Genomic DNA, 27,961 nt, shown 5'->3' on the forward strand with positions numbered 1-27,961 from the left:
GATCTGAGTATGGACCATCATCCTATCGCGGTAGAAGTGTTGTCATATGTCGTTTGACCCCTTCGACCTATAATCTCCCCATGTAATGTTCCATGGTGAAACTTGATGTCGCTCACACCTTGCATAAGAAGATTACATGTCAGTTTAGAGATGGTTGCTCCTCAAAGTGATAACCAGGTTTATTTCGACTTTGATAGTATGCAAAATACCCTTGTTATTGACCAATGTGTATATATTTTCATAAAGGTAGAACGCGCTTCGGGGATATTTAGTCGGACTCTAATTTTTTTAATACTTTTCAGATCTACCACTTGGGGCTCATTTTAAAGCTCTGGGTGTAAGGAATATGGTCACTGTCTTAGTTTTACAAAAATCGAAAATGCTATTTCGCCCCATAAAGTTGACACAGGGATGGCCGCCATTTTGAATTTCAAATATCGCGAGTTTCTTTCTTTAGTACCAAACTTTTCACGGTGACCCCTGATTTTTATTCTTGGTTTAGAGAATGGTTTAAATTTTCATTGAAAAAGTTTCATAAAAAGGTTTAAGTCTTTCACTTTCGAGACCCATACGACATGTCATTTGTGCTCTCGCTGAGGTCCGAGTTAGTTGGTGTAGCACGCGCTTCGAAACTTGCAGACTTCAATCAAATTTCCCTTAAGGAGACTTCAAACCATCATCTTTCATAATCAAGAATATAAGTCTTCCTGCCGTATGACCAGTAGGCCTAAAACATAAAGTTTGAATTACAGACCCGAAAAGCTTTGTGTTAAAAAATCTTGTTTGAGAAGGGTGTTATCTTTCATTTAAAGCTGAAGTTATTATCGTTTCTTTCTCAACAATCATACAGTACTTGCCACTAATGAATTCGAAAAAGTAAAACTCAAGGAAATGCGCGCCTCGAAAGAGAAAGTTTTAAATTTTTATTCAAACTTCAAAAAGAAACTTTGAACCATTCTCTTTCACTATCAAGGAAAAATCTGCGGTCCCCGAGGAAATTTGGGATGGGGAAAACGCTGCTTAACTCAAACTTACCGTTATTTAATATTTAAGAAGGCTACCTTAATATGTGTTCACTATGTAGGGAAAAATCAAATTTTCGATTTTGACAAAATCAAGACGCTGAAAAACTTTACTTTATCCACAGGCGCTAGCCTTCAAATGAGTTTACACAAGCAGAAGACTGGAAAAGTAGGGTAAAATGAGAGTTCAAAGTGTCGCTTAGATGCAATCTACCCTACAATGCATTTTCAATACTTTTAATCAGAAAAAAACAATTAAATTTCAAGAAATTCATATTTTATATATTTATAGATTTAATAAGAATATATTGATTATAAATCGGCCATATCGCAAAATGTGATCACAGAGTAATATGGCTTGTCACATGGATGAAGTTAGTAAGTATAAAGACACAGAATATCCGTCAACCAAATATATTGAGTGAGTTTCAAATTGCATTTTCATAACTTCTAATGTAGTTCCCACTTCTTTTGTTCTGTAAGTTTCTTGTCCTACTAGCAAAATCATATGGAAATCCCTGAATGTCCAGGGAATGTCCAATGTCATTGTTGACATCAAAATCTACGAAGCCAGTAACTCTTAACTTTTGATTTTTTCACTATTTTTATTTTTGAGGTCAACCATGCCATGGTTTCTTGTTTTACTCCCCTAGTCATGGTTAGATAAACAGTATTCAGCTTGTCAAAAGTCTGTACATGTGTTGACTGCATTGTTATTATTGACAGATGAATTCTGGTCCGCACTCGATAGCAAAATACTTTATGTCTGTGGTTGCAGATAGTTCATATTTTCACACACGCAGGCTTTAGGTGAAAGACAACTTGAATCAACCGTTTCTCTCTTTCCCGCTCCAAATATCAGGGGTTTAAATTATGATCTCTTTGTCCGAGGCGAGAGTAATTTCCATAGCATGAGCGAAAGTTTTTCCAAGTTCATGTCTTACATTTTATTTTTATATGTTCAACTATGGCACGCGATATAGAGAGTTATTGACTCCGTTAAATGGTTACAGTCTTGGAATATTTTGTGCACGGAGAAGGCTCATTATGGACGCCCAGAAATACAGTAAAAGTAATGTTACAACCGCCTTGCGTTATCTCACAGTGCATTATTACATACACATGCGGAATTTTTCATCCTTCAATCCTCCGGACCAATCTCTGGATACTATTATTAGACTGATGTAAATTTGTACCATTTTTCAGTTTATCTTTTGTTGACTTACGGCTGTTGACATTGAGCTGATTCTGAGAAATAAGCAATATGACATCAAATCGATTCCAGCAATCATTATCATTCAAGGCAAATAAATTACCAGGTCCAATAAACAGTAAAAACAAAACACACAAAGAAACATAAGATCACTGACAAAATCGGTAGTACAATCTTGAACCACTATATAAGTGGTGGTACCAGGTGTCCGGAATGGGTAAGCGTACCCTGCTAGCATGCTACACCCGTCAAGATTGAACTAGTGTGACAAAGTTATTGTACGGTAATTCAGCTATCTGCTAAATTACTGTTCTGAGTCAAAGTCGGGAATACTGTCTTTCATCATCTGAGTGACAGATTTGCCATATTTAGATATGTTAGGCACAAACTAGCACACGGTGCGTGTGTATCTGCCAGGCAAGTTTCTATGTGCATTATTAGTTTTGGCATTTGATCAATGACCCTTCGGGATTATTCGGAATAAAAAAGTTGAAATCCTAGATAGCGTATCAGTGGAACTCGGTCCCCCCCCCCCCTCTCTCTCTCTCTCTCTCTCTCTCTCTCTCTCTCTCTCTCTCTCTCTCTCTCTCTCTCTCTCTCTCTCTCTCTCTCTCTCTCTCTCTCTCTCTCTCTCTCAGTTGCAAGCAGAAAGTAGTGACACAGTCCCTCCACCACTGTCACAGTGTTCATCCAGGAGGAACTGTGGCTATAATTAAATGCTTGACAACAACGAAGAGCTCGTTGCTCATACATCACGAGTATAGGGAGTTGACAGAGAGAGGCCCAAGCATATAAGTTGTAGGCCTAAGCTTAGTAACGTCGGCAACATAATGCGTGTTTACAGTCAGTATCTATTTTTGACAATCAGAGTACATGAAGTCTCTCAGACGTAAGGAGAAATTATACTATGCTTTAGTCACTTATATGATTAACGAACATTCACCAAAATTAAACATTGCCAAGTGTCAGAGCAGTGACTGTACGTAACTACTATTGTTTACATCATACGTCATCGTAACCAGGTAATCAATACTCTACAGATGCGCATGCGCATAATCGTGTTTTCTTCCCAAGAACAAAGGTCAAGAAACTGAAAGATCTCTACCGTCACAGTAAAAAATGGTGGACTAGGAGGGTTAAAAGGCGACAATCATATTTTACTTGAAGACGTAGGAATAGATATATTTTGCTTGGCTCTCAGCTTTCAGGAATTTTCGCCCAGAACACCTGCTGCTGCTGCTTCGGTACAACTGGCTCGCATCGACAGTGCGACACGTCCAAAATGGCGATCCCCATGAACAATCCTGTGACAGCATCGCAGTTGCTATCTGTCGTTACGTTTACAGTCATTCTTCTGAATGCGTTACCGGTGTCCTCTTTTGATATAGGTAAGCAAACCCGTTTAAAATTGATGTCATATTAGAGTGAAAGCCAAACTTTCAACAAGTGGCAGCTCGGCAGTGAAAATGTCATGATTGATTCAGTAGTCCACTGTTGGGCAGAGGGACTTTGGTGTTCAGACTATGGACGGTAGTATCAATGACACCGTTTTCTACTACTGGCCAGGCTCCCAATATTCACTGAGGTATCATGGACTCAGATTCGAATGTATACTCGTTTGCCTCTTTTCATACACGTATCAAATTTCCATATATCTCCATATCATAGTATACATGGCCGACCACTGCGGCGAGACATTCAACAGCGAGACGGGCGGTTTCATCGAACCTGATTCCAGTCTGACGTACAGTCACAACATGGACTGCACCATGGTGTTGGAGGTTCCAACCGATCACAAGATACTTCTGCAGTTCACGCGGTTCGCCCTTGAACCGCCAACGGACGGCGTCTGCACGGACAAGGTGAACATCTACGACGGCAGCAGTGTTTCAAGTCCAAGTCTGGCCGCAGATCTCTGCGATGACCTGAGCGTCGACGACTTGATGACGACGGGGAACTCAGTGACTCTTCGGCTGCAGACGGACGCGATCGGAAACGACAAGGGGTTCGCCATTATCTACACGGCTTTCACAGATCCGGTTAACGGTAAGCGATGACTAAACGTCCGTGGTGATGGTCACCATGTCATTTGGTGTTGGCAAATCAATGAACACAACTTCTCCCAAGTGCCCCTAAAGCCAATTTAACCATAGACCCTCGATGGTTTGTTTTCCTTAGGAATTGATGCGCCACCAGTGTTCACTCGTCGACTCGAATAGAATTCACTCACATTTACATGTGTATTGATACGGGGCTAACTCAAGGATAGTTCAAGAAAGTTTTTCAGAAAGATCTAAAATCTTGTAGATTCATCAACTGATCACAGTCTATAAGACAGTGTGACCATGGCGGTATCTCAATCGTTTGACTGATCAATATTACATCAAGTCATGTAGACAACTTATCTTGAAGATGTTAGTTCATGTTTGTTTAAGGTTGTGGATGATTACTCATCTCGGCCATGTAGGTTAGGAAAACTACACACAAAATTGACTTTATGAGTCTCGATTTTTGTGTGTGACCTTTTTATATGCTGGTAACTACTGAAATACTGGGCTCTTTCAGCTGAACTTGTGTAAATTAGAAAAAAATATAAGCTTTTTTTGCCTTTCATTCATTGTCAATCAATTAGTACATCTGATGCCACTATTAAAAAATCAGTAGCTCTAACTTTTGATTTTTCTTCCACAGTTTTTAATGTCAATCACAGTTTCTCAGTACACAGTATTCAGCATGTCAACTCACCCTGTGCTTGAGTAAGCTGATTATTATTGTTGGCAAGTATATTCTTGAACACAACTGTGAACAACAACGTTCACAGTGCATTATACACATACAGATACATATGGTGCTGACAAGCTAAATAGCGGGTGATTTCAACATGGGAGTGGAACACCTTTGAATTGACGCACAAAACAAGTAATGAAAAATCATGAAAAATTACAGCTACTGACTGTAAGTCTCTTCAAGTCCATCAGTGGATAATTTTCAGTTGAAATAACTGATCATCGTTTGTCACTTAAAACCCCTTTGCATTTGAATTACCCAAAGTAATATTTTTCATGTTGTCAGGTGCGTGTCCGTCAGAGTATCTGGCCTGCAGCGTGACTCCAATTTGCATTCCTGATGCCCTGGCATGCAACAACTATGACCACTGTGGAGATGGCACGGATGAAAGTGACTGCGCAGGTAAAGATCTCTGTCAGAAATGCTTAAAGAGACTAATAAAAAAATTGGGGGCGCTGTTAACGATTTAGCAGCCAACAATATGTAATTTGTAATATTATCATGGCAGCATACCATTTTAGAGCAACCCGGTGCAGGCCTCAAATCCATCCTTCTACATAAGCCTGTCAACCATCTGATGGTGCCATTTTCTTATGATAGTGGTTGCAGTCTAGCTCAAGTTGTGCCATGGTAAACTTTCCTTGTAATTTGACATATTCCAAATTCGGTTTCCACAATCGTCAAACCGGTCAAAATCTTATATGAGCACTCACCCACTAAACAATGAAACAGAAGGATTTTTTAAAGGTTACACAAAGTAAGTCAAGTTGAGAGTCATACAAAAAACATGGCTGTATTATAAGCCACAAATACAAAAATTGACTCTTTAAGATTACTGTATGCAGATTGATAGATCAATAGAATTCTCGTGTGCCAGAATATTCACAAAATATACAGCTTGTTTAAGGGTATGCTTAAACAGTAGCATATACCAACCCAGGTGACGGGTATACCACAAGATTTTGATCAGATCACTTCATATAAGCTTATTCACAAGTGATAGCGAGTGCATATATGGAGTGAATTGGTCAATATCTATATCCATTGCTGGGATAATTTATTGCTATTATATTATAACAGTATATTAAAAGTCTGGTATGAAAATTTTATGGGAGATGTTTCTTCAACCGCAAGCTCACACATGTTAAACTGTGCTATATTGTGAATAAAGCGCAGGTATTTACACATCTCAACTAATCAGATCACTATTTTTTTGGACATCAATATACTGGTTCATAGTTAATAATAATCATTATCTACATCTTGTGTGGTTATGTTTTTCGTTAATATGTCTTTGCATATGTGATCACTTCAAGCAAAACGAGGTCACTTTACATTTTCTTGATATTCCAGATGAAAGTGATGTCGTGGACGGTGGTTTGACAGTCGGGCAGATCATCGCCATCATCATGGGTGTCGTCTGTTTCGGAATGCTGGTTGGTGGAATTTTCTACTTCGTACAGCGCTACCACAAGGCCCAGAGGCTCACGGAGGAGATCATGATGACAGAAAAAGTGATGTATCCAATCGACAATGTGTACACCGACAAGGATTTCTGGGGCCATGACAGGCCCAGCTCTTCACACAGGAGATCTGGTCAGACGTAGCGAGTAGGTTGGCCCCCCAAAAAATGCGAAAGAATGAGTGAAAAATTGTTTTCACTGACTAAGGTGAAAAAAACTTGTCAATCAACAAATTATGAAAACTATTACATTTTCAAAAAAGCATGGCATCAAAAATATGAATAGAGATATGTGCTTCCCGTAGCATGGCTACTGAAATGGATCACAGAAGATATTTTGGAGCTAAGTCCCAGCCCAATGACAAGTGCAAAATTTGGCAAAACTGTCCCCTATGTTGCAGGACTGTAGACATTGCTCATATATTGAAAAATGTGTAGTGTTTTCAAGTTTGTCAAGTTATCATGGATTTGTAGGATTTTACGTCTATGCAGGAGAATGTGTGGGGTTGGCACGTTGGAACAGGGTATGCTGGGTTACCAGAAATACATATTTTTGTTGGTCACATGATTGCAAGAGCACACATTTTGTTTTTAGTATTTACCGAGTACTGTTAAAAGAAAAACTATCACAAAAAGCAATACCATCTTCTTTGATGAAGTATATGTAGCCTTTTTTTTCTAACATTGTTTTCATGTATTGACGCAAGACTGAAATTGTACTTTATTCAGCATGTTTGTAGATACAAGTCTGAGGCAAATCATTTATCATTTACATTGTTAGATTAAGTACTTTCTACTTAGCATTTTGTCAATAACCTTTCAAACCCTCCTTTGTACAATAAAAGACATTTTCAAACTTGTATAAAAATTCTTCGATAAGAAAATCAAAATTGTAATTTTGAGTTAAATTGAAAGTACTGTCCTTGCTAAATTAATATGTTAAAAACTTCTATGACTGTGATAGGGGAAGGGCGCCACCAACGATGAATCAACAGGTGGTTGCAGCTACGTACAAGACACTCAACGTACAGTACCGTGGCTAGCTTGAGTTCTATTATGTCAGCGACAGGTGTGAACATAGATCTGAGATTCAAGTTCTCATATACCACGAGTCATTAAAGCATGGCTTCCGACAATTACTGCAATACTTGTGTTTTTTATCACTCGGCAAGGTTAGTTGCAAGGTGACGGACACCTTTCTGTAACGATTTCCCCACAGTGGTGGAGAAACTGTGGTTTTCCCAACTAGCTGTGTTTGGACGTACATCGTATATCAGTAGAATTGCCGGTCACTAGAATTCTGCTCAAAACCCATATCCCAAATAATGCAATAGTTTCTCAATTCAAACAAAACTAATCAAGATAATACAAATGTATCACTGTTTGCCTGTCTTCTACCCGGGCTTCTACCCTTGTTATTCCTGTCCAATATCCTTCAAGGGCAACAGTACAGAAATGCCCCTAGTGTGGTGAGTTCTCTCCAAACTGGCGATATTGTTCGGAAAGGGTCGGGTCAAGGGGCTGTACATAAACTTTGACGAGAGCGAAATATGAATCATGGATATTTGTAACTTTTATTGAATTCACATCAATCTAAAAAGATTTGAAATGCTGTAAATATATAATTTGGTAAACTGTGATCAATTCAATGAGTATATGAGTAATTCATTCTGCAGAGACGATGGGAATATTTTCTAATAAGCATAAACATTTCATGATAAACAACGAAACCAATTGTCTTTGTTGCGTTCTGTACAATTGGTAGCGAAAAAGGTACAAATCCAATGTTCTTTGAAGTAGTTCTATGCAAATGTTTGCAGTCCATTCAATTGCTACATAATCGTGAAGATATTCAACTACTTGAAACTACTGCAACTAATACGGCGAGTTGTTTCTGCAGGGAACTTGTGACGTGGGAGGTTTCCCCATGCCAGGCCAGTTTTGTCAGAGTTGCTGGAGTGAGTACAACTTTTGTGTTACAGTAGAAATCATGAAAAGATCTACACACAGCATGTAAGTTGGAGAGCGCACACTTAAAGGAGAGGGGGTTGTCAGCCTGGAACTGCGCCAGTGCGGCTTTCTTGTTCACAAACAATGTACTTCAATGCACGGTATCTAGATGAATCACATCAACACAGCTGTAACTGTACACTTAAATTTTACGATGTACATTACGACAATCATGTATTCACATTGTCGTATGGGTCACCGTACGACTTTTGAACCCAGCTTCGACGACCACCCCCTTTAATTAGACACTTTGCGCACAGTGAAAGCTAGCTGTAATTTTTGATGAGATTTTCGGTATTTTTTAAGCATAGATTTTTTTGTAAGATAAGCTTACACTTGCTTGTTCTACTTTCAAAACCGTGTCAAAAATTTAGTCTCCAGCTCTCTAACACAGCCAATACGAGTTTAACATCAAATGTTATTGTTGACAGTCGATTTTTAGTGCGGACTAAAAATTCAACTGACAATAAAATATCGTACACAATCCATTGTGTTGGCGAGGCTAAGTTTAGGCAGGCGTGTGAATACATAAACGTGTTTTGTGGAGCAAAACTAATGAAGAATTGTCTTCTTTCACAAATGTTGTTCCTTTGATAATAAAAAAGCCAAGCTCGTGATTGTCGAGTGCAGGTGAGAGTCATCACCTGGTGTGATGGATTAGGAATGTCATCAAAAAGAAAGGGCCTTGAGTCAAATCAGCCTATTGTTCGTTTTCGCTAATCGCTTGTTGAGATACCAGTACCTGTCCTTTATATTGTGATCATATAGCGGTCATGCTTTACTAGTTTTTGCAAAGTGCGTTGCACACAAATTACAAATCAGGCGTTTTTTTCACTCCGAGAGACTGCAAGTTGACATCGTATCTCGCCGTGACACAATGGCAAACAACTGTGATCTATATTTGTCTGTTGCGAGATTTTGCTAGTGCGGCTTTCCCGTCAGGTTGAGTCCGTAGAGTGTTCGCCGCCTTGAAAACCTCTTGTCATTGGGGGGGGGGGGCGGTGCGAAATAGCTCGAATTCACAACCCAAGATGTAATGCAACTATTGTAGAGATGAAATGTGTCTCGAAAGAATTGAGAGTTTGTAAACAAATGTCGATTAGGCTATCTGCATTCCCTTGCATGTTGGCCATCGTCGTTGCTGAAGTCAAAGTCGTTGCCATAGATACCACCGTTGACGTCACCGTTGCTGTTTCGAACAGTTCCGTCCTCATCAATCAAGACAACGTCCTGGTGTTTCTGTTTCTTCTTTCCGTCTTTGTCCTTCCTATCTTTCTTCTTTCGACTCGTTTTCTTGCCTCCGCGACCTCCCTTCGACCCGCCTTTCCCTCCGCTGCCCGTCTCGCTGACCAGATACGCCTCGTCGGCCTCCGATCGGCAGCAAGAGAAGCAAGTGCAACCCTTTCTGTCCTTACCATGTCCCCCGCGGCCCGATCCGTTCCCATCGCCCTGTCCCCGACCCTTGCCGTTCTTCCCGCATGCGCAGTCGGTGCAGCAGTGCTTGCAGCAGTCGCGACACATGTCGCGCCAACAGTTCCTGCAGCAGCTCAGTCGCCACGGGACGTAGCCCGGTCTCCAGCAACACCAGTACAGTATGTAGAGGAGCAAGAGCGCCGCCAACGGGATCCACCACCACCAGAAATCTTCGTATGTCAACGATGTCGTGATTACTGAAAAAACGAAGAGACAGGGAAAATAGCAAATTAATTTAGGCCTACCTCATGCATTCCTACAAACACTTTGGGTGTAAAGTAGAACCCTGCACAACCGCAAATAAAGTTACTCGATCATTAAGTTATGATGAGTACTGACGGTCTTGCGTATATAGCCTTATGAGAGCTCTTTAGGGACTGGTCAGTTTCTTCAGCCTGGGGGGGAGCCGTTGGATTCATGGGGGGGTCACCCTGTTTTTGACTTTGGTGATAGGGGGGTCACCATGTTTTTGAAATGCCCAATAGGGGGGGTCAGTGTATTTTTGAATTTTGACACAGGCTCATCATTGCCTAAAATGCTAGTGTCAGCCACAACTTTCATCATTCAGTTGTATTTTTCGGCGCGCCCTTCGGGCGCGTAACTTTAATAATCAGTCATATTTTTCAGCACCCAACTTTAACATATCAAGCATACATACATCAGAGATATCTGTATGTTCAATATTTTTCAGCGTGCTCTTCAAGCTCATTACTTTAATATATCAGACATTTTTTAGCATGCCCTTCAGGTGCATGACTTTAATATACAAGGCATATATATCAGAGATATCAGGATGTTTCATATTTTCGGCGCGCCCTTCGGGCGCCATACTTTGATAAATCAGAGATATCTTTATGTTTGCTAAGTGAAAGTGTAACATTATGAAATCTGCATTTCATATGAAAAGGATGACAAATTCCTGATACTTTTCTGTTCTCTCTGTGAGAATTCAGTATGAGAAAGCAACATGCACAAACATTTCACAATATATATTTGATACAGTGACTTATTTTAGAGATAGAAAAATGACAAGATATCTTTCCTTCTCATTGATGCAATTATTTTCCTTTGTTTCACAGGTTTTCTGTAGAAAGATGCTTTTTTATGAACAAAATAACAGTTAAAAAGGCAGTTTTTGTCATTATTAGCTGTGCTTTTATGGTTTCAATGTTACAAGAAAAGGTCCTCTCAGACACTGTACACATCAGATTTGGCTAAAAAGCTCTCTATGGCTCCTCAGGAGATTTAATTGGTGGTTGGCAAGTCTTAGCACCCATCAAAGTTTTTGATTCACTGCTTTTTCCTCTTGATATTAATGATTGACATCCATTTCTGTACAACAGTTCAGGTTAAGCAGAGAAAGTGTGAAATACATTCACAGCTCATTCAAAATACAGCTCATTCAAAATGTACTGTATTCAAACTTTAAGATTCACACTTTGAAATTCCTATCTTACAACTGACATGTCAACAATTTCATTAAAACATAGAATGACTATTTAAAATATAAATATATGTAAAATGTAATATATATATATATATATATATATATATATATAATATATATATATATATATATATATATATATATATATATTATATATATATATATATATAATTTATGTCCACCTTTTGTTTTACCTATGTCGCGCCCGAGGATGTCACCCTGTTTTCGAAATTTGGAATAGGGGGGTCACCCTGTTTTCAAAACTTGGAATAGGGGGGTCAGCCACTTTTTGACGTCGGCAAAAAATAATATACCGCCCCCCCCCCCCCCAGGCCGAAGAGAAACTGACCAGTCCCTTATAGAAATAGCATAGACCCTCCAAAATTGGAGGGTCTATGAAAATACTGATAAGTATATAAGATGGGTTTTAAGACGGCGTTTAAAGACTCACAAGATTAACCAAGACAAGACAAGACAAGACAAGACAGGGAACGTCAAAAGAAGGATCATTCGACAAAAATTTAGCATCGATTGAAAACACACAACAGCCATAATTAATGGTAGTGCCCCTTGTGTCACGCCTAGTAAGAAGTATTTTTGTTAGATGAGAGGAGAGCACGCCCAAGAATATTTATATCTACAAATGATAGCATATATTGTGGGCATTTGCTAAGAAGAATTTTGAACACTAAATATTTAGTGTGAACATCGGAGATATACCTTATATATACCTTAATTTATATAACATTGTTATCCTGTGTGCGTACCTGCCCGCCTGTGTCTATCTGTCTATATGTATGTATGTATGTATGTATGTATGTATGTATGTATGTATGTATGTATGTATGTATGTATGTATGTATGTATGTACGTACGTACGTACGTACGTACGTACGTACGTACGTACGTACGTACGTACGCACTACGCACGCACGCACGCACGCACGCACGCACGCATGTATGTATGTATGTATGTATGTATGTATGTATGTATGTATGTATGTATGTATGTATGTATGTATGTATGTATGTATGTATGTATGTATGGATGCATCTATTTTTATGTATGTATCTATGTATGTATCTATGTATACAATATGTACTTGATGTACATTTGAAGTGAATAATGATTTTTTTAACTTTTTTGTGGATATCAAAAACGATTCAAGAAAGGAAGATCGTGAAGAAAGTTAAGTTGATATGATATTCATAATCTACAGTGGTAAATATTTTTTCATCAGGTAGGCCTATAGTTGTACCATAGGTTTTTCTCGAGGGTCTATGGTTGTACTGAACAACATCACACAGACATACGATGTAATTTTCTCAAGCTAGGGCAATAATTTGCTGAAAACATAGCCTTGGCAAATGACTGGCCTTAACTTCCAATAAAAATGAACGTTTTCAAATCGAATCTGAGTACTAAGTCATTGAATTTCACAAACCCGTGCAGTTGGAGGGCAAACCGAGGGCTTCGTCGCTTCTATCCCCGCAGTTGTTTACCCTCTCGCACGCAAGGGTTCTTGGGATACACCGACCGTTGTTACACGGTAGTTCAGTGGCTTCGTCCGTGCATGCGCCTGTCCACATTATGATAGAAAGGGGGAGAAGGGAAAATATCCATTATAAAACAACATCGGGGGAAATCTTGTCATCGGAAAGGAAGGCAGAAAATTTCAGGCAGTTGAATCAAGATCGTTGTCATATAATTCACATCATAGACAATTCCTATGAAATTTTGAACCAAACGTGAATATTTATGTGTACACTGATGGACGCGTTTTATAGGATAAGCTCTAAATCTTAGTGCTTCTAATATTATTCGTAATTTACGTTCATGAAAAGCTATGTCACCATAGTTCCCAATGCGATAAATAAAAAAATATACAGAGGACAAGACTGATGGTTACTGAATACACTGAACGATTTTACGGTATACATAATCCTATAGGGGTCCCGGTATTTCACAAAATTACGGATGACCCCTCAGAAAACCTACTGTAATTGTTTTCATAATAAAAAATCGGCCCCAGCGTTGTTCATGTGCGCCAATTAGAGACTAATTGCCCTTCTTTTAATTGGCGCCGTCATTAAACGTCTAGAAATTGAACTGTATTTCCCAATACTACCATTGTACCGATGCTTTTTTTACAAAAATGTGAATCCGTTATCATTGTGACATCGTAACCACCTTACACTGAGGCATATCAGGAGAGTCAGAATGCGCATGTGTGGGTTTTGTCACATTCTTAGAAACTGAACCGACGATTATGGACGAGATAAAAACAGAAATGCACGTATCTTGGAGGTTAATATAGCAAGTGGTGATACTACTTTCATATTTACGCTCAAGGGCTGACTTACGCACTTATCAATGTTTTCACAAGGGGTGGGGGAGTGCGGGGCGACAAGGGAAGTCGATGGCAAATCGTGTCCGGCAGGGAGGAATTTGACAATGCTACAAAACTGTAGGTTTTACTTTTTTATTTTGCGACATTCCAAGACAGTCGCCGTAAAACATATCGGACCAGCAGAAAACCTCGCGTAAACTGTGGGAATTGTAAAAAAAAATTCAACATAGAAATTACCATGTGGTGTGTTCTTGCTGCCTGTACATTGTGTTGATAGTGACGTCACAGGGGAAGGCTGGCTTTGTGCACCTTGTTCAGAATTTAGACTGATATCAAGTCCTAAATTATCTACGTGTAACCTCAAGTTTCGCCCACCTTTGGGTATTTGACATATTTCGTAGCCCATGGGAGGGAAATGTGACATGGCTTGAAAGAAATGCCAAATTCGCCCGTTAATAGGCCGGCACCCCCCTTTCCCAACGGAATACACTGACAAGTGCATAAAGGCCTATTCTCTTGAACAGATTACCATCTGGTACAAACTCACCGTAGTCGAAAGATGTGTACAGCAGCGTGAAATTGACGCTTGATGTGCGCTGAAGGTGCATCACGAAGGTAGCAAAGTTCTGAGTGGTCGAGATGGACGGCGCAAGCGTGGTGCCACACGTGTGCAGGAGTAAGGGGTCGTCTGTAGTTTCGCCGTCATACACCGCTAAGTACGAACCATTGCACGTTGTAATGTCTCCTATACCGTTCTCCGGAACAGTGTTATCCGGGTCTGGGAGAGAATGAATGCACAATAAGATAAGAATATATTTTAAAAATAGAATGATAAGTGACTTAATACTTTAATATTCAACACAAATGTAAAATAGGCATATTTGATACGAAAATAACTGTTGCAATGAACATAAATCTAGAACATTATTTATTTATTTATTTGCAAAGCAACGATTTGTTTCGATGAGTCGTGAATTGAAGATAGGACAGTAGCGAGCGAGTAATTTGATATCAGTCAGACTGACAGGGGACGACAGAAGCAAGCGAGTGTTTGTTTTGAAATGTGTGACATTACAAATTCAAACATCTTCAAGAATTGGGGAAATACTCTCGCCAATGTTGTTGGCTGTAAGAATGGACGAAGAATTCCTTACGGCCTTTCTAAATAGTGTATTGTGTGTACCAAAAGTTTAAGATTAAGGTCGTGTGACGCCCTTGAATCGTTTCGTTTGAACCCACAAATATTATGAAAGATAGACAGAGTTCTGATCAATATATTGAAATTTATATTTCATCAAGAAAAGTTCGCACATCCCTTTTTCTGGACGGCTGACGTGTCACAAATAATAACATAAATGTCCAATTTTGAATGAATTTTGTACATTGAAGCCACACAGTGACTTAAAACATTACTATCTCATGAACGACAAAATGGCAGAATATTTGCGGTCATAACTGGTGTATCGCACTAAAACTATACCTCTCAGGGCTCGAAATTAGCGGTAGTCCCGCGTCCACAGACTACCAACTTTTCCCTGGGGCTACCAAAGTCCATGAAATGGTAGCCCACACGGACTACCAAAGCCTGGGACATGAAATACTTGGCGTGCGATGTCCGTCACTTTCGGACGAGCTAAATGCAGTCAACATGCAGTTTAATTTGTTTGAAGCAATTATCTTTCATCTATCGAGAGTTTTTTTTTTCTGGTGACTATTACAATTTTCACTGCTATGTTGTTGTTTTCACAAGATGCAGAGCGTTTGATACTAGAATGTTGAGTTGCTTTTCCGTGTGCAGTCTTTGCATGCCAGTTCACACCATACTGTTGATCGGCAGCATACAAGACGTACTTGTGTCAAGTTTTGGGGTTTTGATGCTGAAATTTCACAAAACTGTCACTTCTATATCAAGAGATTGTGTAATCAGTTTGATTTGAAATAGTAATATAAAAAACTGTGTCAGTTAAGCTTGGCTGAGTTTCGCTGTCTTTTATCTATGGTTGTCGATCAGTATCAATGTATTACGTTCTGTATAGAGAGACTCGGGTGTAACAAGGCATGCCAGTTCATAAAGATCATGAGAATATTTTTTTCTGTTTTTCTTTACTTAAGTTACAATTTCTTTGGATGTATAAGCCGATTTTGAAAGTGATAGAAAGTGTTAAAATGTACATAAATTAGCATAAATTAAGCGTTCGTGACACATAACATGCGGTTTCTCGAGTTAAAGCCCTAGTTTTACTGTTATTTTGTGTTGCTGAACCGGGGCTTATACTCGGACGAGTACAGTATCCCTAAACTAAAATATTCATGGACTACCAGCCATTGTCACTGGGCTACCAACTTCAGAAAATGGTAGCCCAAGTGGACTACCAGGGTAAAAAGTTAATTTCGAGCCCTGCTTCTGAACAGGTCCTTATACTCAAACTCAAGTTGATATCAGTAAGTCGATATTATACGAACTGTAATGTCAAAATTCATTTGGGGGGGGGGGGTATTACTTACCAACTATCCCATAGTATGTTGGGCGGACTAGACGAATGTAGAGCATCTGGTCGTTCTTCAATGCTTGCACAGTTACTTTGCAATCAAAGTTCCGAGACAGAGATTCTGGACCCTGATGAGATTTGACGAAATGGGCGTCCTTCTTCTCGATAGTCTTATTACACTTTTTATTAAATACGACTGCCAAAAAAAAATCCAAATGCAATTTTTAAAAAATCTATGAAAGAGAACGTAGGATAAAGGAAATGTTTAAGGAAGATTTTTCTTGATAAACTATTTCTCTCCTTTGCCAAATTATAACGAATTAAAACGTATTCGGTCTCTCTCTCTACAAGTTTTAAAGAACATGGTTTAAAATGCTGTGAAGTGAACTAAGCTCGTACTCTATCAAATGTATGATGTCGAAATCAGGAGTGCCCATTATAGAACATGTAGACATTGTCTCGTTTTAGTGATACTCTTTGGTGTTGCTAACAAACCTGTTGACTCCACATAGGACAAAGAGACAAGTCTTGCATAGTTGTAGCTCTTGTCGACGTCCCGATAATGTTGTAATAATGGCGAATCTTTGTATGTTTTAAATTATAAAACAGAATTATACCCATAATTTAATCACTGCGGAGTAGGAAGTGCCATTGTTCATGTGTGTCGTGGCTTATAACTGTTTAGACGTCGGTTACAGCCATTTCGACTTTTGAGGCCACGCACTTACCCTGTCTGTGGTATGTTCTAGGTGATGATGACAGTCAAAACAAGGTGTAAAATAAAATTGCTATATTCCTGAGGTCTTGAAAGCTTAACATGTTGATATGTGAATAAAAAGCGGTAACAAGATGAAATACTCACTCGTAGAGGTCTGTGCATTGCTGACACCACAGAATGAATAAAGGCTAAAAGCTATGGCCATAGCTACAAAGTAACCTCGCCAACTTGAAACAACGCTGTCCGCGCAAAACTTTGGCATTTTTAGCTGTAGACACCAACTCGGTTACGACGTACGAGTCTTGTATTCAGGCCGGCGACTGCTTCCCTTTTTTCGACGACTGGAAAATATCAAACGGTGTGAATGGTCAACAGCAGATTCTGTCTTTGAGGACGCACGTCATTGTGCTGATGTTCCTTGAGGGCATATAAATAACGCCCGGAGGTTGAAAAGAAAACACCGTTACAAAGCCGTGTATTCGTTGCCTCGCGGTGCAAACAGAGTCGCCGCAGTGAGAGGCGGTGAACTGGAAAGAACGTCTTTCACCACAATGCGATAATTGTTTCGCCGTATTGTTTGCCGTGGCTGAGGGTTAGTCTGAAATTCAGATCACACCCAATCTCGGCAATGTTTTCCTTCAGTGTGAACAAATATATTCACTTTCGACCGGGGTCGTTGTATCAGTCCGCCGAGCTGTCCGCGATAGGTTGCTCCAATGGAGTGTCAGGGAGATTTTCATGGGTCATCGTAAAAACGTACAAAAACACAACTGTCAGGTTACCCCACTGTTACACGAACAAAGCAGTTGTTATATTTAGGTCTAAAATGACTGCATTTTGCTACAAATTTGAAGGCTGAGATATTCAGCATATTATATCATGTATTATTAACTTAATGCAGTCGCTGAAAGTACTACAACTTACATGTATTTATGCTTGGCGTGATATTTCAACGTGTTCTAACCAAACTGAAAAGACGCCACAACAGCGCCCTCAGTAGGTCGCTGTGCTCTCACATGGAGCGATATGGTGCATGAGACCGATGACGAGATACTTTATTTGTAAACACTAAGACTAACAAAGGAATCGATCATGGTTCATAAATTGTAGGGTTATTTTTGGATTATTATTCTGACCGTGAAGAGCTCGTTCACCTCACGAGTTGTGCAGTCTGAGTTGGAAGGTTCTGGTGGACAATCAACGTATATTGGTGAATTTCTTTTAAATACCAAAAGAGACTGTGATGGTGATTATTGGTTATTGAGATGATATGTTTAACATAGAAATCGAATGTAATAATGACCATCGCATCATCATCATCATCATCATCATCATCATCATCATCATCATCACCATCATCATCATCGTCACCGTCACCACCACCACCACTATCGTCATCATTGTCGTCATCGTCGTCGTCGTCATCATCATCACCATCATTTGCCATGGTGAAGAATCGCCGTATCCATAATTCTTGTAATAAATGATAATTAAAGTCCAATATATCGAAAAAATGGCACTATGAACAAATGACACTGCGAATTTATTCAAAGTGTTCCCTTGGATATAACTTTATTCAATCTTACTCTCTAAATTCAAATCAATACTGTTACATCGTTTCCAAGTAGAGTTCCTGATAGCTACTGCATGGATGAATAATTACGGAGGAAGCCCAGCTCGAAATATAAATAATAGATCGTTTAGTTTGCTTGTAAAATTAATGTAAGGAGCGAAAAATGACGTTGTTTTCCAAATCGGACAGCGCATTGGTGCTTCTATCATATCTCTCGGCAGCACTTGGTTCTGTAACAAAGAGATCCACAAAAAAGTATCCGAAAATTGTTTTCTGTCTCAAACTAGCAGAGAACGAGGTGGTGCTGTAGTTGTCCAGACTTCTAAAACTTTGCCATTCGAATGTACAAAAGCCTTTCGTCATCATGAATAAAAATCCTCAACGTGGAACGATGACGTGTGTTGACTCTGTATTGAAAGCCTAATAATGGTAGAGTAAAGGTTCACAAAAGTCAGTCTTTATTGTAGGGCCATTTATATTGTATAAAACGTATTGTCACCAGATTTGTGACAGATTGAGACAACCTAAGGTCGAACGATGGCATCATTAAATACTGGTGACTCTAACGTCACTAATATGTCCCTTTTTACGTTTCGGTGAGTAATGCTGGAAGCGATTCTGGCACAGAGCATGCGATATCTTCGATTTAAACCGTCGTTTTTCAAATGCAGTGTGAAAATGGTGACATGCTCTTATTATGGCCTTCAAGTGTTTACTTCAAGAGGCGAGAAGAGACTTGAACTTAACCTGTAAGACATGTATGTAAAAGATTACTTTCCAGTGGATTCATTTCAGAAATGACATTACTGTGCGTCGTAAGTTTATATATCAAATACTCTTTTAAAATGCTGAGAATGACGGCAAACTTTACAAGTGTACAACAAACATTCTTCCATTGAAATATAGCTATGCCAGTTTCAAAAGCCAGGCTTTCACAGATTCTATGACTTTGCACACTAGACTCAGGGTGTGCTTGAGTTTGTAAGAGATGACGCTCAGCCATCAGAATTCATTTCAGCGACTGTGTTGAGTATCACAGACATAACGGCTCTGGTGATATTGTCATCGTCCTTCGCGAGTATGCAGTCCATCAGTATCGTAATTACTGCTGTTTTGCCCCCCTGAACCTGCCGACCTAGGCACCGGCGTCGAAGCGCTGGAGGTACCACCATTTGCCCTACCACCACCACCACCACCACCACTACCAGTGTAATTGGCAACGTAAACCCCTTTCCTGCTGGACGGACCAGAGGAAGCCATTTTATTGTACCCTTTACCACTGCTGTCGCCGACGTTACGGGGACCGCAGCAGTGGCAGCCTCGGGGACCAGCACAGAACGCCCGGCAACAGTTCCTGCTGCCCTGTGAACACCATTTGCAAGGGTCGCAGCAGGTCTTGTGTCGCCAGCAACCACAGGCCCACTCCGCGTAGCCCGGTCTCCAGCAACACCAATATATCAGGTAGAGCAATATGGCGCCTAATATTCCAAGAGCTATCCAAAGAGGTAGCAAGTCTGTTGGTTCCTCTGGTAAATTAAAAAAGGAAATAAATTAATGTAAACTTTACTTGTTTTCTATGACTAAAATGAAAAACATATTAAAAGTTACAATTATTGCCTCTTAATATTCAGGTACAATTTCTCGCAGGAACAAAGATCATAACAAAACATAATTTGTCGACCTTTTCACGTTTTCCTTAAGTTGTAATGTCGCATTTCTTCATTTACTCTTAAAGCCAAGACTAACAAATAACTTTACCGTGTCTCTATTATTTCTACTTGATTTTTTCGCCAGTATTGATTGTTCATCAACGTAATGTCCCTTGGTCAAATTGATCGCAGATAATGTAAGGCGCCGTCTTTCACGACATGATCTTGCCGCAACCCGAAGTTGCTGTGAATATGACAATCGACCAATCAGATATAACCTTGTGAGCACGCTGCACATCCGCAGCAACTGAAACCTTTATTATGAAGTGGGATCTGGTCTCATTACATCCATACGTGTCTACTTATAGGTTGGAATTTTTCGGGAAACCCACCTGGGCAGTAGAGCGGCTCCAGCTTTGATTGGTCGCTGTAATCTTGGTTGCCGCAATTAGAAATGTTTGTTGGAGTGATACAGGTCACCTCCGTGGAGATGCATCGTTTGGTAGTTTCACAGTGGAAATCTGTGACCGTGTCAGGACAGACCCCCAGCGCGTTATCTATGAGAAAATTTGAAATTAAAGTAATTGATGGAGGGGTCTGTACAACAGACGATTGGCACACAAGGGAAGACAACAAAAGTTCTTGCTTACTATAACAATCGAGAAAACAATATTTCTATTACTGAAATAGCTAGGTTTGAAATTTAAAAAAATACGATAGCTGAAAACACTAGACCAAAAATATTGTTTCCCGCATTAACACGCCCTCGGGAAATAGGCTTGGTCGGAACTTTTTATATATCCGTATTGTCAAATGGGTGTGACCATCAAAAACAGCAAAATTTGGAAAAATTATCGTTGACAATGCGAGAAAAAGTTTCAGGTCAGTTGATTTTACATAGGTTAGGTCGGGTTACCGGAAACACTTTTTTTATTCAGCTCATCATCTTGGTTTTTGCTTGTGTATACTATCCCAAATTTCTCTTTATTAAATTTATGTCTACTAGAAGAGAGTTAACTGAATTTAGAATGTTGTGTTACCTTCCCTGAACGAAGTAAAGATCGCCCTGAAATCCATAACAGTGTCGTTGCCGTCCAACAACACCTCAAGTGTCATGCTGCTACCGGTCGATACGATCAGCGCAGGACGGTCGCTGCCGCAGAGCTCTTCGAGTTGACTGGACGCGGTCGACGCCCCGTCGTAGACCCTCATATACGCCGAGCTGCAATCGGCGTGATCGGCGTATCGCACGGAGATGTCGAAATGGGTGAACTCCAGCATGACCTGGCCGTACGGCGACATGGCGTTGAAGGTGTACTCACAGAAGAGCGTCCTGTTGTAGAAATCGTAGGAGCCTGCTTGAGGGTGGGACGTGACGACCAAGCCATACTCCGTGTTTGATCTACCGCATCGGTTTGAAAAGACGACTGAAAGCAAATCAATCAAGATGATTCAAATTACATTTTGAGTCTCACGTAAAAAGTAGAATGCTCCTCGGGGACAGATTTTGGACTCTCACCTTGTTGTATTATATTCTGATCTGCTGCTGTTTCTCTGGACTCATTTTGAAGACAATATTTCACCGCCTTTTGTGAAAATCGAGCATTTACATGCATTTTTCATAATGGAGTTGACACTCCTATTTAGAGTTTCACTATTCAGAATTTCAAATGTCTTTGAAGTTTTAAAATTTTTTGTCTCTGACAGGAAAAGTACCCTTTGGCCGCTGGGTTTTATTATTTTTATTATTGATTATTGAAAAGAGATCGTTCGAAACTTCGGGGAAGGTTTGAGGGGAAAGTTACAACTTTCTCTTTCGAAGTGCGTGTAACTATGATTGAAATTGTCTATACTATGACGATCTTATCAAGATATCGAGATTGACCTACATATTTCGCATGGTGAAAGACTTTCACACACAATACGTAACATATACCAATACTTTGCGGTGCACGACCGTAGACCCGTTCCAGAGTCTATGGTACGTCCAACAAGCTATCACAGATGTGCTGGCTACACCTATGCTTAAAGCTTGTTAGAGACAACGATCGGCGATTTCCGTTCAAGCAAATATGTACGACAAACATCGCGATATGATGGGAGTTAATGTACGTCGTTTTATGAAGACAACGAAGAAATCGTCACAGAGAAGTATCAGGTGCAGCCAACGAACGATGCACTTTTAAAAAGGTCCTTACTATGTATGATAAGATATATTGTGCATGACAAATAATGCGAACTGACTAATTTTAAGTCAAGAGGGTAATTAATTAGCTGTTCATAATTTGCCCTCCCACAGAAAATTTTTCGACTTACCCTCCCACACTCAAACTTCATTTTTACCCACTCCCCTCTTATTTTTGCCTGTTTCCCCTCCCCACTGTGAATTTTTGAAGCTCCCTCGCCCTGTGGCAAGAAAAAACTTGCCAATTTCCCCTGCCCTGGAAACAATTCCCCTAAAAAGTTTTTCGCCAAGGACAATCAACCGATATCCGCCCTGCCCAACAAAAAAAAAAACCCGAAAATTTGCTCCCCTACCACCAAAAAACATGTCCCTTGCCCTAGCAAAATTAAAATTTCCCTGCCCTCAAAAATTGCTCCTCGAATAGCTTTTTCGATGAATAGCTCCGTTGGCTGCACCTGGAAGTATGTAAGTCTGTTCCTACAGGGAAAATTACATGAAAGTTTGTTCGATAGCACCACTTTATAGTCTTCATAGCATGGAATTTAGTACCTATTGTCATTTGGCAGCATATCTTCGGCGTGTACCATACTGTAGCAACTATATGACATCATATAGAAAACAAAAATATCCTTCTTTTTCTACAACATCGAAATGTAACGATTTAAGGTAGTGTTCGCCTTGAATTTAAAAGACTTAAATTTTTGCTCAAAGTTTCCTAACCGTAGCTTTCAACAATTCCCTTAACAAATCAAGTACAAAAATTAAGGGTCGCGCCGTTCAAATTTTGGTACTAGAGAAACAAATTACCTATAATAACATTTACCGATATTTGAAATTCAAAATGGCCGCCATCCCAATATTAACTGTCCGGAGAGGGGGATTAAAAAAAATAAGACGGTGAAAATTGTTCTTACTACAAGAACTTAATAACTACCCCACAAGCGGTGTAGATGAAAGTCAGTGAAGTACATGTATTGAAAGATATTAAAAGGCTCACATATAATAGGTATGTAAAACAGGAGACGATTTTCAGAAAGAAAACAAATCCAAAATGATCCTGGAATCAATATAAAACTCTGTAGTGTGCTATCAATCGACTGCCGGGAAAATGCAGATTACAAGTTAAGCGCATACCGGTATTGGCCCTGGGCAGCCTGAAGCAACGCCACTAGTTATCAAACTGTGACCGTCGAGGGCATTAAATACTGCAGTCTTTGTAACTGAGTTTAAAACAATACCAAGAAATAATTTACCCTCTCCTGCTTACCACTCTTGATGCTATGCGGCTCCCCCTTCACCGCCAACACCGTGAGAAGAAAGACGATCGTCGAAAGCGCTGCCTTCATCTTCTCTAGCGCCTGTCTCATACCGAAGCAAACTACGAACTTTGAGACAACTTTCAACCTTGCAGACTTTGTCCACTGAATATATTCTCAGTGAATCTTGTATACATTGAGATATTGGACCATTTTCTATAGTAGAATGAACTCATTCTATCGACGTTCTTTTTCTTTCAGTGAAAGCAGTTTGTGAAATAGTATTTATACATGCGCCGAAAAAAAATAGTCCGGGTCGTCAGTAAACTCCATGCGTACATACACTGCTCTAAGTGTTTTGGACAACTTTCAACTCTAGCAAAGAAACATGAAAATTACTAAGACTTGAATTAAATGTGATATTTTTTACAACTTTTTCAATTTTGTTTGTTAAAACTCCGAAAGGGCTGCCAAGGAACTGTCCAAGTCTTGCTCGGTTGACACTAAATCAATGTCGTCATGGCGGGTGAAATCGAACAGGACTGGTATGTCCAGTGCGTAGGGCCTGGTCGCAAGGTGAGCAGTCTTTTGTCAGAGACGAGAAAACAAAACAACCGTAGTTATGACGACGTAAACAAGCTGCTATTCATCTAGAATAGCGGAAAAAGAACCGTGATCCTCAAACCTAAGTGATAGTGAATGAGCTGTTAAATGAATACCCCAATGAGGTCACAAGGTCACGCATAGGGATCCTGTTGACGAATATTGACTGTCTCCTGACAAGCTAGCCAATGTGGAATGTTGAAAGATCCGTGGCGCAGCGCGATATCGCCATTCTTTCTCGTTATGTTTGTCGGATTTTTCCCGTGTATACTTTGACACCCTGCCGCGAACAGCGACTCAATATTCGTAATTTGTGCCTTTAAAATTTCGGTTATTGTCAGAGTTCATTGTCGCAAGAAAATATGAACAATAAATACTTCAACGTGTCAGTTTAACGGTCTCCATAGCAATAAGGAGGTCGGCATAAGATGGTAAAATAAATTCTTTTCCGAATCAGCATCTCTACAGACTACTGAATTCATCTCTCATCGCGACAATTTGACGAATGCGTACGTACGCCTGTTTCAGTATACCTATATGAATCATGAGTAGAATTGAAGATGGGTTCAATATTTTAGCCCTCCTCGTCTTGTATCATCCAATGTCAATATATTCGGGCTGTGTCACGGACAAGCCTGCCATTCAATGTTTCTTAGATGGCACCATGAAATACCTGCGTTGCCTTTGTACAAGCGAATGTGGTAGTCAGACTTGGGAGGGCGATTCTCCACATGACGTATTCCAACGCCAGACTCAGTAAAACGAGATCACCTCATATCCTGTTGCCCGTTAATTGAATCTTTGTATGGATTGTGTTATCCGTAACTCCATCGTTAAATATCCATGCATGAAACAAAGCTGTTCAAATAAAACAGATAAACCCTATCATTCCCCGTGTCGGTGACGTCACAAGACAGTCAGCGCAGACACGAAATACATGAACGACCTTAAGAAAAGATGTGCTATTCTCCAGTTGCTGTAAATGTTGATGATATTTTGCCATGATTTACCGTTTGCAAAATACAGTTACTTATTCTAAGGCCGAACAAAAAAAAAATGCGCTGTTCCAATAACCCGACCTACCCTATTTTTTACCTGCGAAGTAAAACAAAGAAAGAGAAAACCCGTAAAATCACGCGTTCGTTACTTTGCATTTGATTTTTGCTTGAACAAGGATGTCTTTTGAGTTTGTTTTTTTTCCGTTTATCGTTTATATGTATGATACACTTTTCTGGAAATGTTGTGGCCAGTGTTTGACCTCCCTGAACTCCTAAAAAATGCATATTTAAAAATAAAAATATTTTGGAAAAAAATTACTGCCGACCTACCTACCAAATTTTTGAAAACCATGTTATCGGAACAGCAATTCATTTATTTGTTTTGGCCTAATACGTGTCAAACGCGCGGTTTTCAACTTGCAAGCGAAGTCTGTACATGTGTGTAATATTCGATGTTAACTGGAACTTGAATATTAGTCCTGACTAGAATCCCATTATACAATACCACTGCATGTTTTAAGAAACATGATGTGTTTTTGCACTTTTAGTCTCCTTATTTCGTTACATTTAAGGGGACAAAGAAAACAGGATTTGTTTTCTAAAATACGGATAATTAATTTCAAACGACACAGCTGCAGCAAATATCCCTCTGGCATTTACTGCTGTCCCTGAATTAATACACATTTAAAATTATGTGATTGGTATACGTCATAAATTAAAGTCAATCAAAGTGATATTTTTCGGATTTTTTAACGAACAAAAATTTCAAAACATAAACTTTTTATGAAAATTCTAACCAGTTACTTACAAACAACTGATGTTAGTGGCGCTTGAAATCGCTGACCAAAATGGTTGACGTCACGTGTTTGTACACTTTGCAAAACCCTGCGATAATACCAGAGTTGCTTCAAATGAATACACTACAATCTATTTGAGGATAATTTCGTTGATCCAAGTCAACTAACACCAATCTTAGGCTGGCGACTTCTCAATATCGTTACCGATCAAACACCGTGGTCTGTATATAGAGCAATGGGACGGTTCATTCCATGGCCAATCAGGGCGACTATAGCGGGTTATGGATACTGAAATCGGTCTGACATTTTTCATCGACGGAAGTTCCATATTTTTCCCCTGGATTATTGACTTAGGAGAAGAGGAAGTTTTTAAAAAGTTCGCACCCCAAGGATAATTCCACTAATATTTCTTTCCGTGTCAGGCTGAGTTTGGTGCATTGCTTCCATGATATTTTGAACCCAAAGGAACAGGGAAGTATGAAATGCTGGCTAAATGATTGAAGGAGATTATTTTCAGAAGAAGTCTAGACACGTGCGTGACTGTCTCTAAATTTAATGATCTTTGGTCATTATTTACATATTTAGTTCACCTGTAACATTTTTGCGTGCTTTAAGCAAAGACAAGAAAGGTTTTGTTTTTCATTTTCGAGCGCTTTGATCTTTTCTACATGTTTTGTATAACATTTTTAAACAGCACGATGGCGCGCTTCGCACTCCAGACGACATTACAATGCATGCTGTAAAGCACAATGACAAGTGTGCAAGCTTTGAGAGTCAGCCAAATAACCTATTTTCCGTCTATGGTGACAGACTTGATAGGACAAACGATAGGAAAAAGACCATTTGGAAAAGAAGGGTGAAAGTTGACCTGTATAAGACATCATTTTCTTTGACTTTTTGTCATGAATAATTTGCTCGAATTATATTCAACAGACTTCGAAGGGACCTGTGATTATTCCTGTCTATCCAAATCGTGATGACCTCAGCAGATAGTGCAGCGTGGTTAAAATTTGTCAAGTAGAGGGCGCTGGTCAGACGAGAGCAAACATTCATGAACAGAGGATTAAGAATTTTATAGGTCGCTTCATCACATCAGCAGTTTACTTCAAGTGACCCTGGTGTTGGCTAACTCAAGTGGTTCAACACGATCTGTCTCTTAGCTTTCTGCTGACGTCACATACAAACACGGAGACGGAGTGGACAAACAGATTGAGTCTCTCATGTAAATTTAGTTTCGCCGACGATAATACACGAACAATATACATTCCTGTTCAACAAATGATTATTTCAGAGAGCAAGACACAAAGGCAGATTTATGCTTTCAGTCACTCCAGGATAGATTCAGATTCTCAATAATTTCGAATCGCAAGAAATTTTGAAAATGCGAAGATTTTCAAGTTTAACTCTCCTGAGAACAGTTTATTCACTTAGGACACCCAATTGTTTTAACAATACTTATGAGGTTTGATGTAGTATTCCCTTGCTCTAGTGACTTCAATGTGGCATAAAATACAGATTCCAGTAAAAAATTGTTTTCAAAATGAAATAGTTGAGTATCACTTACATTTTCATCCTAGAAACTTCAACTTTATTACCAGTTTCATCGAGATGTTATTGCAATCAACACATCTTAATAAATCACAAACAGTGTATATCGGCTTTCCGGTATATCGGTCGCCTGCTTGACTTTTTAGGATTTTATTATTCCCCTGAATTTAAATTGAGGACTTTTTAGTGGTGTGTTTTCAAGTACTTTTACTCTGTTTGCCTGTTCTACTCTCAAAATCATATCCAAATGTCTTGTTTCGACTTGTCAACACAACCTGTGCGTGTAAAATGCTCAACTATATCGTTTGCAACAGAATTATAGTCCTGGCTTAAATGAAATTGTCAACAATAACATCATAAGCTGAACGCAATGTAACGTA

At 39.5% G+C, this 27,961-nt stretch overlaps 3 protein-coding genes across 3 annotated transcripts; 1 reads left to right on the top strand and 2 right to left on the bottom strand.

Moving 5' to 3' along the window:
- The first annotated feature begins 3,271 nt into the window (after nt 1–3,271).
- On the top strand, nt 3,272–7,620 carry LOC139147630 (membrane frizzled-related protein-like). Its single transcript, XM_070718777.1, has 4 exons — nt 3,272–3,623; nt 3,904–4,281; nt 5,308–5,424; nt 6,376–7,620. Exons 1-4 carry the CDS (start codon nt 3,518–3,520, stop codon nt 6,627–6,629), a joined length of 855 nt encoding a protein of 284 aa, XP_070574878.1. The 5' UTR covers nt 3,272–3,517; the 3' UTR covers nt 6,630–7,620.
- Nucleotides 7,621–9,482: 1,862 nt separating this feature from the next.
- LOC139147629 (uncharacterized) lies at nt 9,483–17,586 on the bottom strand. The gene is made up of 5 exons (XM_070718776.1): nt 17,117–17,586; nt 16,271–16,450; nt 14,313–14,543; nt 12,860–12,994; nt 9,483–10,164 (listed from the first exon to the last, which is right to left on the bottom strand). The coding sequence occupies exons 1-5, from the start codon at nt 17,232–17,234 to the stop codon at nt 9,599–9,601; spliced, it is 1,230 nt and encodes a 409-aa protein (XP_070574877.1). The 5' UTR covers nt 17,235–17,586; the 3' UTR covers nt 9,483–9,598.
- Nucleotides 17,587–18,514: 928 nt separating this feature from the next.
- LOC139147631 (uncharacterized) lies at nt 18,515–25,125 on the bottom strand. Its single transcript, XM_070718778.1, has 4 exons — nt 23,647–25,125; nt 21,235–21,621; nt 20,587–20,751; nt 18,515–20,071 (listed from the first exon to the last, which is right to left on the bottom strand). The coding sequence occupies exons 1-4, from the start codon at nt 23,744–23,746 to the stop codon at nt 19,608–19,610; spliced, it is 1,116 nt and encodes a 371-aa protein (XP_070574879.1). The 5' UTR covers nt 23,747–25,125; the 3' UTR covers nt 18,515–19,607.
- Between the last annotated feature and the right edge of the window lie 2,836 nt (nt 25,126–27,961).

The sequence above is a fragment of the Ptychodera flava genome, chromosome 13, assembly GCF_041260155.1.
Source record: "Ptychodera flava strain L36383 chromosome 13, AS_Pfla_20210202, whole genome shotgun sequence".
NCBI lineage: Eukaryota > Metazoa > Hemichordata > Enteropneusta > Ptychoderidae > Ptychodera > Ptychodera flava.